Genomic DNA, 13,070 nt, shown 5'->3' with positions numbered 1-13,070 from the left:
CGCCCGCGCGCTAAACCAGCCATTTTTTTGAATACAACGCTGGATAGAGCGTCTGTTGGAGATGCTCTAAGATATTCTTCTATAGGTTCACTCAATTTTGCTTGTATCTAGTCATGCCTAGAAAAAACTGGCTCCTACTTTTCGCACTGCCTCCGAAGTCCGACCAGCGACCGCGGAGCATCAGCTGCCTACAAGGTTAAATGGGACATATGCATTGCATGGCAGGCACAACCGGTCCGCAGACGGAAATTAGTCGCCGGCGGCTAGCATGCGCGCGCCCTATATTAATTAGGATTATGCCAGAAGTACGTAATAGTCACCCGGCCGGCGGCTAGCGCGCGCCCTATAAATATCCTGCTTTCAGTTGCTTCGTTAGCTTAAGATTCAGATTTACACACATATCATTCCGTGGTGCCAAACCCCCGTACACGAAGGACCTAAACACGGCCATGGCCCTCCTGAGCGTCAGCCACCACACAGGCGTCCTCTCACTACATCGACAGGGTCCTTCTCCCCGCCAGCTTTCTGCACGATCACAGGCGATCTCGACCTCCTCCCAGGCCATGGCCGTCCTCCGCCACAGCCAGCACAGAGGCGTCCTCCCACTACGTCGACATGGTCCTTCTCCCCGCCAGCTTCTCGCACGATCGCGCACGATCTCGGCCCCCTATCAGTCCACGGAGGAAGACGAGATGACGGAGGAAGACGAGAAGACCGAGGAAGACAAGAAGACGGAGGAAGACAAGAAGGACAGCACCCCCCCGCCGGTGTCGTGGGTGGAGAGGTCACTTGAGGCGGCGCTCCCGTACGCGAGGCTCGCTCGTCTGGAGAAGCCCATCGGCAGCTGGCTCCTCGCTTGGCCATGCATGTGGTATGCTTACTACTACTCCGTCCGTTCACATTCACATAACTTGCGATCGAGGTTCTAGCTTGTTAATACTACCTCCGTTTGAATAAGGTTTATATTTCTTTCGAAAAGTCCAACTACGGTGGAGTTTTGCCTAAGCTGACTGAAAATGCGGCCATGCACCCCCTTGCCACTATGTATCAGCTGTGTTATTGTGCTTCATCAACATCAAAACAAGGACACCAAACCTGTGGCTAAAACACCTAGATCACGCAAAAACAAGGCACGCAACGTGCCCCCAATCAAGAGAGGGAGCCGACCAGTAATGCTACATCTACGGGCAAAATCTTACAGAAATTTCCTTACGGACTGACGTGTCAACGCAGAATTGGTGCGGCATATTTTTTAGCAACCACCCCGGCATGTTTCATCCAAAGGCCCATTTCCACGTCTGTCCGTAACAGCCCGTCCGTAACACTTCTCCGTAAGTCAAGCATTACTGCTGCCGCCAACCATATGCCTTGACCTCAGTGACAAGAGTTGATCCTTGGGGTTCTCCACCGCAAATTCACAAGTCAGTGAGCCACCCGCACCGCGCACAACAAATCGGGCCCCACAGCGCCAACTTCGTGTGGGCTTATCCTATCATAGGTTACTGGCGACCGCTATGAGGTGGAGTGGGCGGATGTGGTGGTATCTGGGGCTCCTGTTACAGCTTGTGTCGCCCTGTGAAGGGAGCCAATTGATTCTTTTTGTGTTCTCACTATCCGATATAAGTTCTAGAACATCACTTTTTAAAATACATTGATGATTGCTCTCGCTAATTGTTTGGTTGCACTTTCATACACATGCAAGAGAGCCCGCCGTCATTTTTACATTACCAAGTAACAACAGAAATCTTCTATATGGTTCATAACTAAAAACATGGCACCATAAATGGTTTGTTAAAGCTTCATAGGAGACATTATTAATGCATTTTGGTATATTTTTCTTATATTTAGTCCAAACATATTTCACTGTTGTTTGAAAAGCTCCTATAACCTTTGCATTGTAGGTCAATAACAATGGCGGCAATGCCGGGGACGCTTCCTGACTTTAAACTGCTCGCACTCTTAGGATTTGTATGTATCCCCATGAGGGGGGCCGCTTGCACAGTCAATGATTATATCGACCGCGACTTTGACAAAAAGGTTATTTTTTTATATCTTCTTTATAGTTTCATCTAGTTGCATACAACACCCTTCAGAATTTCCTTGTTATGGAAAATACATTGAAATTTTTTCGAACCATGGATACATACAAGGATCAAATGTAGTTATAGATGTATTATATGATTACTTTTGAAATAGTAATTTAGCACAATTAAATTTCATATGTCATGCTAAATATGATAAATAGTAGATTAAACAAACAACTTAGTTAAACCACATAGAGAGAAAATATGCTAAGCAAGGTCCCAAAATATTGGATATATTTTCTGGAGATGCAAGCATGTCACTATTAAGGTACCTTCTACCCTAATTATTTTTAAAAGTAAACTAAATTTATATATATATATATAATGGTCTCTCAGTTGCATTACTTATTTTTAAAGTGGCTCAAGCAAGGAAATGATGATGGACATGTTCCTCTTGTAGGTTGAGCGCACCAAAAACAGGCCTCTTGCATCAGGCGTAGTAACTCCTACTCAAGGATTATACTTCCTCGGATTTCAACTACTACTAGGACTGGGTTTGTTTTTTCTTCTCCAACTGAACAACTTAAGGTAATATCTTTTTTTTGCTCTTGCGAGTGGAATGAAATCTATCTATTTCGGATGCTCCAAACTCCAACCTTAGAAACTATCTACCATATGGCATTGTGTGAAAATCATATAACGAATCCCTACAAGTCTAATGTATCTCTGTTGATCCATTTTGACATACTAATTTCCACAAAATCCAACAGATGATAGTTTGCCAGATATATTTTGCTTGTATCATTATACAGTATCACCTCTAAATTTGTCTCATTTCATATGTAGCCGTGTTCTTGGGCTCATTTGGCTTCCATTGGTGTCTTCATATCCCCTAATGAAGAGGCTCACATTTTGGGTAAGTGATAAGGTTGTACTAACGTAATCTTGCTTACAGAGAGTGATCACTTAAGTTACTTCCAATGAAATTTTTAACAGCCTCAGGCATATCTCGGATTGTCGTTCAACTGGGGAGCTTTATTAGGATGGGCTGCTATTAAAGATAGTTTGGAGCCCACTGTCCTCCTTCCAATGTATATTGCTGGGATATGTTGGACATTGGTGTACGATACCATATATGCACACCAGGTATTCTTTCATATCAAAATTGAGCAAACACATCTTATTAGGTTGACATAGTATCTTATCATCGTATCATAATGCATGCCAGGACAAAAAAGATGACCTCAAAATAGGAGTTAAGTCCACAGCCATAAGGTTCGGAGATTCAACCAAGCAGTGGATTAGTGCCTTTGGTACTGCAACTATTGGCGGTTTAGCACTTAGTGGCTATAATGCTGGACTGGGTTAGTGATCATTATCAGAATTACATTAATTGTATTCTTAAGTAACATTTATTGACTTCTTATATTAATCATGTTCCACAGCTTGGCCATACTACCCTTTTCTAACAGCTGCAGCAGCACATTTGGCATGGCAGATTTCAACTGTTGACTTAACTGATAGCGCAGATTGCAACAGGAAGTATGATTTTCTAAATTTAAATCATTATGATTTAGAACAAATAATATGATCATTTGTTTCTTACACCTATATCATGTTTTTGACCTGATTAAGTTGCCTCCTTACTATGCAGATTTGTCTCAAATAAGTGGTTTGGAGCCTTGGTATTCAGTGCGATATTTTTCGGTCGACTTGTAGCATGATCGATACATCAGGCGTGATGTGACACTATGACTTCCATATAGGATTTTATACATTTTTGTGACTGCCCAAGAATGACAGACAATTTGTGATCTGCACTGTACTCCAAAATGAACATTTCAAAGTTCACCATTTAATAACATCGGAGTAAATAAGATTTGGAAAAGTTACGGACAATTTGGCTATCGACTTCTCCCCGGACACTACTACACTGTAGAGATTTTCGGGCACTTCAAACTACCCCAATAGGTGGGCAAAGTGCCTCTAGTTACTTTTAGAGACACTTTGAAAAGTTCCCCAGATGCTTGTGTCTCTAAATGAAATAGCGGTACTTCATTCAAATTGGCCCAAAGCCAATTAAAGGGAACTTTGAGATATGCCGCTACAGAGTTTTAGGGGCACTTTTGAGATGTGCCTCTAAATACATTTAGGAAGTAGAGAGATATACAAATATATTTAGAAAGATATACTTTGCGTCAGGCCATCTAAAGTGCCCAAATTGTGAGCAGTACCTTGGTGAAATCTGAATGAGATAGTACTTCCATTAGAGAAAAATCCATTGTTTCGCCGAAGGTTCCATGGAATGAAATAAGTGATCCACTAGTTCCTCATCACATAATGCCCAAATCTTCTTACCATAGCACACTCCAGCAAAGAGTGCTTCCAAGAATCAACGGCTCCACACAAAATGGACCTTGATGTTGTAGCCATATTACGATGATGGAGAAGATCAACTGTCGGTAGAGATTGTTCTGCCAAACGGCATAAGAGAACATTCAATTTAGAGAGAACCTGCACCCTCCACATCTTGGCCCAACACTTGGACTCGAGTTCTGAATTTTGGCCACCTGCAACTCAACCAAGCCTCTCGTTGATGTTTACTATCAACTATCATCCTACACTATAAGAAAACCCCCTCTACAACAACACATTTATGTGAATGCCCATATAGGCGTTGCTAGGGCCTATACCAACGGATAAAAATGTGTTGTGTTTTTGAGTGTTGCAAGGGTATAATGCAATGTATATACACGCGTTGGTAACCAGTGGTCTAGGCGTTGCAAATAGCTACAGAATACAAGCAACAAGTGCATGCGTTGGTAGAGGAATCCTATACAAAACTCTATTTAATAAAATATTGTTTTATGGAATAGATATGGTTTGATTGCTCCGGACGATGCCAATTATTTTTCTCACCAATAGAACAAAGTTCATATGAGGCATACCACAACACACATAAGTCGTAGGATATGAATGCATTGCATCACAAATAAATTCTATCTTTATTATTGGAATACCATTTGATATACAGAAGTTATATGAAGAGGACATAATATAGAATTTTGCACAAAATATGATATTCTACCTAGTCCTACAGATATTCTTCATTAAAGGCCATTCCATACACGAAAATTATCTGAAGGGTAGAAAATTTACATCTTGCATCAAAATGATATTCTACCTAGTCTTATACTATATGTTCTTTCTGATATTTGGCTCTCACATATCCACAGCAGATATCCAAATAGCCTGTCTTGCTGATTTATGAGACCTGCAAATATAAATTTCGTGTTCAATATTAATGTCAAAAAGAGAGTAAAGGTTATAGTGAATTCTACCAAGTACTTGCTGAAACTTTTGTAGGTATGCTCATCATGTGGCATGCCAAAGCTAAGTCACCACGCAATATACTTTTCCAATCTTGTGCATTTTATGTGGCTCATAAGACCTGCATGTCACAGTGGTTATAGCACATATAAAATACTGATTAAATCAAGATAAGAAATCATCATGACAGGGTGGTGAATCCATGAAACTTAAAATCAAAATTCTTTAATTTCGCTTTAATCATGACAGTGGTTGCCGCCAGCGTTAGGCAAACTAAAACTTAAACTAAAAGCGGCGTTCAAAACTTAAAATCCATGCAACTCCAGCGCGGAAGTCCGACGGCGCCGGGTAGCCAGCCATGTGGAGAAGCCGGCCCTCCCATTGGTGAAGAGAACGGCGGCCGGAGCCATTGTTGGCCGCGCCGTCGTTCGCCATTGTTTGTTCGCCTCTAGGTCTCGCTCGAGGTTGGGAAAGATTGGGGAAGATTGAACACAGTGAGCGTGGTGAATGCAGCCAGGCGCGGTAGTTCTGCGATAAATAGAGGACGACCCGCGTGAAACCGAGGCGACGACCACTAGTAGAAAAAAGACCTTCCATCCCAACCCATTAGTCCCCAAATACTTTGACCCGGAATTAATGGGGTCTTTAGTCCCGGTTCTGCTGGTGAACCGAGACTAATGCTCACCAACCGGGATTAAAGGGCTATGGTGGGCTGCTGGTCGGCGCATGCCTCTTTAGTCCCGGTTGGTATACCCTTTAGTCCCGGGTGGTGTCCCCAACCAGGATTAAAGTTTTATTCTGGTTTTTGGCTCCCCGCGCACCTCCACCCCCTGGATTGCCTTTTTTAGCACTGTAAAATACAAAACAAAATGATAGAAAATTCAAAATATAAAATGTTTTCAGATTCTTGTATGTTATGCAACCTAGTATTAGGGAAAATTAACAAATTTGAATTTTCACTTTTTTTGCAAAAAAAGCTTGAAAAATGGTAAAACCGCATTAACTTTTGCATACGACGTCGAAAAAAAACGTATAATATATCAAAATCATCGTGGAAAAAAGTTACATCCGAATTCACTCGGGATTACCCGGTTAGCCAAATTTTAGATTCTGAAAATTCCAAATGAAAATACGAGAGCAGGAAGATTTTTTTACCCAATTTTTACGTTTTAGGTTTGGCAAAAAATATATTTAATTAATTAAAAAATTAAAAAATACAAATTAAAAAGTTAATGTTTATTTATTTATTCAAGACTATTATTACATCATTACTTTTGTTTATTCAAAAAATTATTTGAAATTCAAACAATAAAGAAATGTGACATCGACCAACATGTTAATAGGATTGATATGATACTAGTATCACATACATGCGCGCGAAGCACTTGGATGCGGGACGGGATGGAAGTCGGAAATTAAGCGTGCTAGTGCTAGAGTAGTGGGAGGATGGGTGACCGAGCGGGAAGTTTGACATTAAGTAACACAAGTCAGTAATTTGATTAGAGATAAGTGTAGTTAGAGATAGAGACTAAATTATGAAAATAACTGAAATAATAGAAATTCTGAAAATATAGAAAAAATGGAGTGAAAAAAATAGAATTTTTTTTTTTGAAAAATTCACCCGGGGAGACATTTTCGCCCCGACGCATAGAATCCAGAACCGGGACTAAAGAGGGGGCCTTTAGTCGCGACCCTTTAGTCCCGGTTGCACAACCGGGACTAAAGCCAGTTGTGACCCGGGACTAAAAGCCCTTTTTCTACTAGTGGGCATTAACTCGCCGCGTGGAACCGACGTGTCCGGCGAAGATTGACCGGCAGCAGCCTTTTCCAGCACGCGAAAGACGATGCAATGAGGATGATGATCGGTCTCTCTCGCCGACAATTTAGGGCCACCATCCGCGCGGGAAACTTTCTCGGCGGTTCCCGCGCTTTTCTTTCGTCCGGAGTCCCCGAGCGCTCCCGGGGGGGGGGCGGAGATGGCCTGGGCTCTCCGGACGGATGAAAGGCCTAATTCGGATGAAATCGAGGAGCCAGATGCGCGACTGAGCCGTTTTCATCCATCCGGATGAAAAAAAGGCGTCCTGAGACCTCGTCGGGGAGACGGCTGGAGATGCTCTTACAGAATATACACTATTTATAATATTGCGCATGAGCCAGCATGAGAGGTGTGAAGCGGCTCTGCACTTCTATAAAAGGGAAATAGGTACTTTAAATCCAAAATGCAATGAATTACGTTCTTTTATTTCTTTCTCCAGAGTGATGTGGCCTCCTCCATTTCTATCTATGTGATGTGACGCATCTAACTATGTCAAGTTGTTAGCATAGAATCACCACATTTTCTTGCTAAATATCGATTTTGGTACTAGTTTGTGTTTCGGGGGCAAAAACTACCGCATTTTGACTAGATTTTTGCAAAAAGCACTAATTATACATTGATTCTGAATTGGCACAGAAACTGATAACTGGGTCCTACTTATCAGACCCAATTTGCAGATGTGGACTTGGTTCTGCCTATCAGCCCAATTAGAAACGTCAAAATATTTGAAGCAAAGAAAAAAAAAATGGAAATATATATCTATATCTTTACCTACTAATAAAGGAAGGAAGGTTTCTCCCCTAATTTTCGTCCGTTTCTTGTTTGCCCATATTTTCAAATGAAAATTACGTTCAATGCCACCGCCTGAGTTAAAACGTCGGATGCAAAGGAGGGTACGATCAGAAAAAAAAACACCCCCCAAATCGATCGCTCGCTCACGCGAGCCCCCGATCCACCCCTGCGCACAGGGTTCCGCCGCCGCCTGCTTTGCTCGTGATACCGATGGAGACGCCGGCCCACGACCTGGTCCCTCATCCGACGAGGCAGCTGCCTACCGCCGCTTCGATAGATCTTTTCCTCACGCAGTGAGAGGGCGGCAGAGTTGACCACCACTCCACGATCATTGTCCAGGGAGAGAAATCCAGATCTCGCGATTGGAGACGGAGGATGATGAGGCCACACCTCCCTCAATCCGGCCACCACAGTCGGTGGTGGCGTGGGTCAGGCAGGCCTACATCGTGGAGTTCATGCCCGCGGAAAATGATTCGGGGAGCGCGTTTCTTTTCTCTCCTTCGCAAGCTACATGATCTGGGAATTCATTGGGAGCTATTTTCTGTAGGAGGATTGATCGATTGCGTCGACTGCTGCTCGGCTCGCCGGCCTGCCGGAACACGAAAAAACGATGCACGTTGCACGCTGCCGCTGTCTACTGGGCGTCGATTGGGAGCTATTTCTCTGAGAGGATTGATCGACCGGTTCTGTTTTTTTTAGCTGATTGATCGGTTGTGTAATCTGGTTGTTGTGTGCGTGCGATGGATTGAAGCCCACAAAGAAACTGCGTTGGTATGATGTCTTTCTACTTTTACAGAGAGCCAGCTACTCCCTGAAATTCTCTTGTGCTACCAACAAGCGTCCGAGAAATCAAATCAGTTTTAAGCGTATCCACTTGCGCAGGGGTGACGTGCACCTACTGTCGGTTCTGAAGGTTTGAACATTGATGTTGATTTGAGGAGGCTATCCCTTTTTCATGTCAATGAGGCAGTGGTTTCTTGATTTCTATATACATCACATAAAGGTGAGAACGGTTTGAAGTGAAGATAAGGATGGTTTGAATTAAGCATATTTAGTATGTCAAAAGGACGTGGGGCTTCCTTAGTTGATTCTCGAGACCTCAACTCTGCCGACAGTGAGTATGGAAGGAGGGTTGTGTCAAAGTGGCGGAAGGAGGACAACAATGACACAAATCTGTTAGTGTGCATCTCTCCACGACTAGATCTAGCATCGAAGATGGCGAGGCATAATTTTGGAATAAGCTAGCCTCAGGTCAGCTGGATGCAGCTTTCTATGGTGTTCTAGATGGTGTTGGCTGAAGGGTGCCGACGAGGCCGCCTCGTCGGTCTTTTTGGTGCAAATATCTTGGCTGCAGGCCGTTCGTCCGATGTTGAGCGCCTCTTATGTGCTTCGTGACCCTTTGAGCATGAGTTTTCATCTAGCTCGGTTCATGGAAAGGTGAGCATATTTTTCTGCATTTCTGAAGAAAAAGATCGGTGGTGTTTCTCTATGAAGCAAACAAATACTATCAATTATTGCGTAGAAGCAAGCTGATCCTGTCATGATGATATGCTGGTCCCTACGTTCTAGGGACAGTGAATAATTCTGGCTACTATTTGCTAGACAATAGCTAGCAGCTGCTGCTAGATATATACATCAATTTTGACTGAATTTTTCTAGAGGATTGCTTGTACTGAATTTTGTTACACCATTGCTTGTGCTAAAATTTGTTAAACGATTCCTTGACCCACTCTTTTGTATGTAGCTTGATGCGCATGAGCATGTCATCTACCCGTTGCTAAACAGGAATGACAGCCTAACTAATCATGTTTAATGGATAAGAAAAGAGAAAGGAAATGCTACGATTTGACTAGGCCATAGCTTCTAGAGTGAGAGACAGCTACTGATTGTCATCAACTGATTTCCTACTGAGTGCTTGCATCTACTGATTTGGGTAAATAATGTGATTTTATATATTTCTTTGACTAGAGAAAATAAAAGAGATAGAGATGATTGCTATATATATATTTGTGTTGATTGTTTTCTGTTGATATATATATGGTCTGTTTTCTCTGCAAGGTACACCATTTTTTCTCCCAACCCCATGGACGCATGACACCTAATTGAGCAATTACCTTATTTAACTGCAGTCCATGATTACAATTGATTGTATGCACCTAGATAGGAATCATGGATTCTATTACGAAATCTATTTTGCCTACTACGTTGAACTCATGAGTTCTGTCATGTCGTTTGTATCAATCAAATAAGAATAATGCTTTCTCAGGCGTGACTTCAAATATTTGGAACTGTATTGTGTGTTTATGTATTATGGAAAGTGCAGTTCATCTCCCTAAACATGAGAAGTAGGGTACACTTTAGGGAGGACTTGAAATAACTGCACATGGTAAGAGAAATAGGGATGGGCAATTAATAGCAACAACAAAATAGCAAACTAGATCATGGGAAGTAACTCTTTACCGTACATGTGTTCTTAAAACAAAGACAATTCTATGTTCTCCGGTGTTTGTGTGTGATCATGGAGTAGATCATGTGTGTAGCAAGTCTTGCTGCTGAAGCTGAAGATAGATTTCAGGATACGGAGCATGCATGCTCTTCACTTTACCTCCAATGCGGTAAATTAGTATTTTTCAAAACTATACAACACATAACTGTAGTTTATTGATGGAGCTATATTACGTCATAACTCATAAGACTCCTTAAGATTGATTACGTGTTTGAGATGTTTTCCGCCGAGTGCAAGTATACTAGCTAGCTTTATTTTCAAATTCAGATGAAAGGCTGCTTATTTCAGAGCAATATAAAATACTTCACAACTATGAGTTGACTGAACTATGGATGAGATATATATACCTAAATTGTGGTGGTTGCATGATTGGAAAGTTGAGGGACATGCAAGAAGAGAATAAATTTTCAGAAGATAATTTTATATTTATTCGTGTCTATATATTTTTGCTCTTCCGGTGCAACGCACGGGCAATTGTGCTAGTCTATATCTATACCTAATAATAAAGGGAGGATTGTTTCCTTGGTCCAACACTTTTTTGGACCGATTTGCCCTCCCACCAACGCTTTTTTTTTTTTGACCGTTTTACTCTCCCACCAAATCGCATAATACTACGTGTTACCATTGTACCGGTTTCTTTATTTCCTCTGCCTCCGCTCGTCCGTTCTTTTTTACGTGCTCGGTTGTGCAGTCCATCCAACTTACGTCACGCTGGCCAGGACATAAATACATGCACCCATCGATCGGTAGTCACCACAAATCCCACGAAACATCCATGAGCAGGACTAGCACGAAAGTTGAGACCCTCAAAAAAATCAATCAATTGCTTGATCTGCACGATCTTACAATCTGCGCTTGCGAGTCCGTAATTCGATGGAGACAAAGTTCGTGGCGGCGTATAGACGCCGGCGTCCGGCCGGTTCGAGCTTGCCTGCAGCGATCTTCTACTCGTTGGTATCGATGAGGGACAACCCACCACGCCATGGGATTGCTGAGTGACGACGGTCATAAAGCCGCCGGCGCCGCGCTACCTGATGGCGACCCAGCGGCAGAGGCATGAGCACGCCGACAAGGTCTGCTCATGGGCTCATGGCGCATCAAATCCGGGAACAACGAACAACCGAACGTAAGGAAGCGGGAGATTTGCATGGATCAGGATAAAAACCATCAGTTCTCCGACGTTCAATGGAAGTCGATCGAAAACAGTTCGTAATACATACAAACTATGGCATCATCGCTGTTCTTTGATGCAATCAAACTGATTCACGCCTTTGGACTTAACTACCATGTACGTGTTGGCTTTACCGATCTGATTGCAAAGCCGATGTCGGAGAGAGATCGATGCAGTACATCATAGCGGAGCCGAACATGTCTGTTGTTACTTGATTGGATTGAAGCTTACAAAACAGAGTCTTGCCCAGCAGCCGCTCCGTGTGCCCCGTCCCCTACCAAGCTATGTAACGACCGACCACAACGACGGAGAGCTTCCGGTTCGGCCCTTTCTTGGCTTGTTTTCGTTCTCCGCCCTGAACAGTCGTCGCCCCGACGCCACAGCTTCTGCCGCCACCGTCGTATCCTAGCGAGCAGAGCAAGCAGGTGCCCGAACCTCAACCTCAACCTCTGTATCAGTCTGCTGTGGTATGCTGCCTCCCTCCGGTCACGCCCAAATCTTCCCCGCTCACGCGGCCATCGCGCCCCAGGGGCATGCCACCATGGCGCCGGAGATCCGGAACATCAATCCTCCTCCTCCTGGCCATCTCGTGCATTCTGATCCAAGTTCATCGCCTGGAAGCTTGTGGAGATTGCTTGCGCGTGCCGTGTCCGTACTCTAATCCGTATCTGCTTTGATTTGTGCAGGGACAAACTCCATCTTTCCCTAGGATGAAGCGAGAGGGTATGCATGATCAGTATTTATGGACGAGCGATAATTTCTTGACGTTGCACTCATTATGTGGAACTGGAGAAACATAATCTCGAAAATTTTACGCAACAACAGTATTCCAATTTAGAAGACACGGTCTGCTAAAAAAATAAGTACATACATGTGATTGCATTGGAGGCAATATATGGAGATCATGTGGTTGAGGATAAAAAAAAAATAAAGGAGTCCTGCTATTTGAAGGTTAGTGATGTTTATGATGTTCTTGGAATATGATATTTTCTTGCTTTCATCGGTGCAGAAAGGATATAATTGTGTGATGTCAAGAAGAATCTGTAATCTCTTTAGTAATATTGTCATGCTTTTCCTGAGGATATTTATATATGTAAGATTGCATCAACCGATGCAAAGTAAGCATGTTTTGAAAAAAATTCTGAATGATAACTGGAAAGCTTTTTAGGATATAAGAAGAATCGTCAAAAAAACCTCAAAATTAACGTTTGAACATATTTTTTATATCTTTTTGCATGACCTAACACCGTAGCGCCACTCAGTTTTGGCCATGATCACAACAGAGGAGAGGGTCGGGGTGAAAGAGTGTCCATTGGGGGACCAGCCGATGGTGACGGGGCATTGACCATCATTACAAGTTTGCGGTATTATGAATCGAGAAATGTTTTACTATTCTCCCGGTGCAACGCACGGGCACTTTTGCTAGTCTAG

The 13,070-nt window shown here is 42.9% G+C and overlaps 1 protein-coding gene across 1 annotated transcript; it reads left to right on the top strand.

Moving 5' to 3' along the window:
* Positions 1-393: 393 nt before the first annotated feature.
* LOC124683354 (4-hydroxybenzoate polyprenyltransferase, mitochondrial-like) lies at positions 394-3,958 on the top strand. The gene is made up of 8 exons (XM_047217887.1): positions 394-871; positions 1,902-2,037; positions 2,485-2,612; positions 2,871-2,940; positions 3,021-3,170; positions 3,253-3,388; positions 3,470-3,566; positions 3,679-3,958. The coding sequence occupies exons 1-8, from the start codon at positions 450-452 to the stop codon at positions 3,746-3,748; spliced, it is 1,209 nt and encodes a 402-aa protein (XP_047073843.1). The 5' UTR covers positions 394-449; the 3' UTR covers positions 3,749-3,958.
* Positions 3,959-13,070: the final 9,112 nt, after the last annotated feature.

Source organism: Lolium rigidum, chromosome 1, assembly GCF_022539505.1.
Source record: "Lolium rigidum isolate FL_2022 chromosome 1, APGP_CSIRO_Lrig_0.1, whole genome shotgun sequence".
In the NCBI taxonomy this organism is placed as follows: Eukaryota; Viridiplantae; Streptophyta; class Magnoliopsida; order Poales; family Poaceae; genus Lolium; species Lolium rigidum.
This window is presented reverse-complemented; position numbering and strand designations above follow the sequence as displayed.

Coding starts and splice junctions, on each gene's coding strand:
- LOC124683354 (XM_047217887.1), top strand. CDS start 450: ATGGCCCTCCTGAGCGTCAGCCACCACACAGGCGTCCTCTCACTACAT. Junction 2,941..3,020: donor TGAAGAGGCTCACATTTTGG/GTAAGTGATAAG, acceptor AATTTTTAACAG/CCTCAGGCATATCTCGGATT. Junction 3,567..3,678: donor AGCGCAGATTGCAACAGGAA/GTATGATTTTCT, acceptor CTTACTATGCAG/ATTTGTCTCAAATAAGTGGT.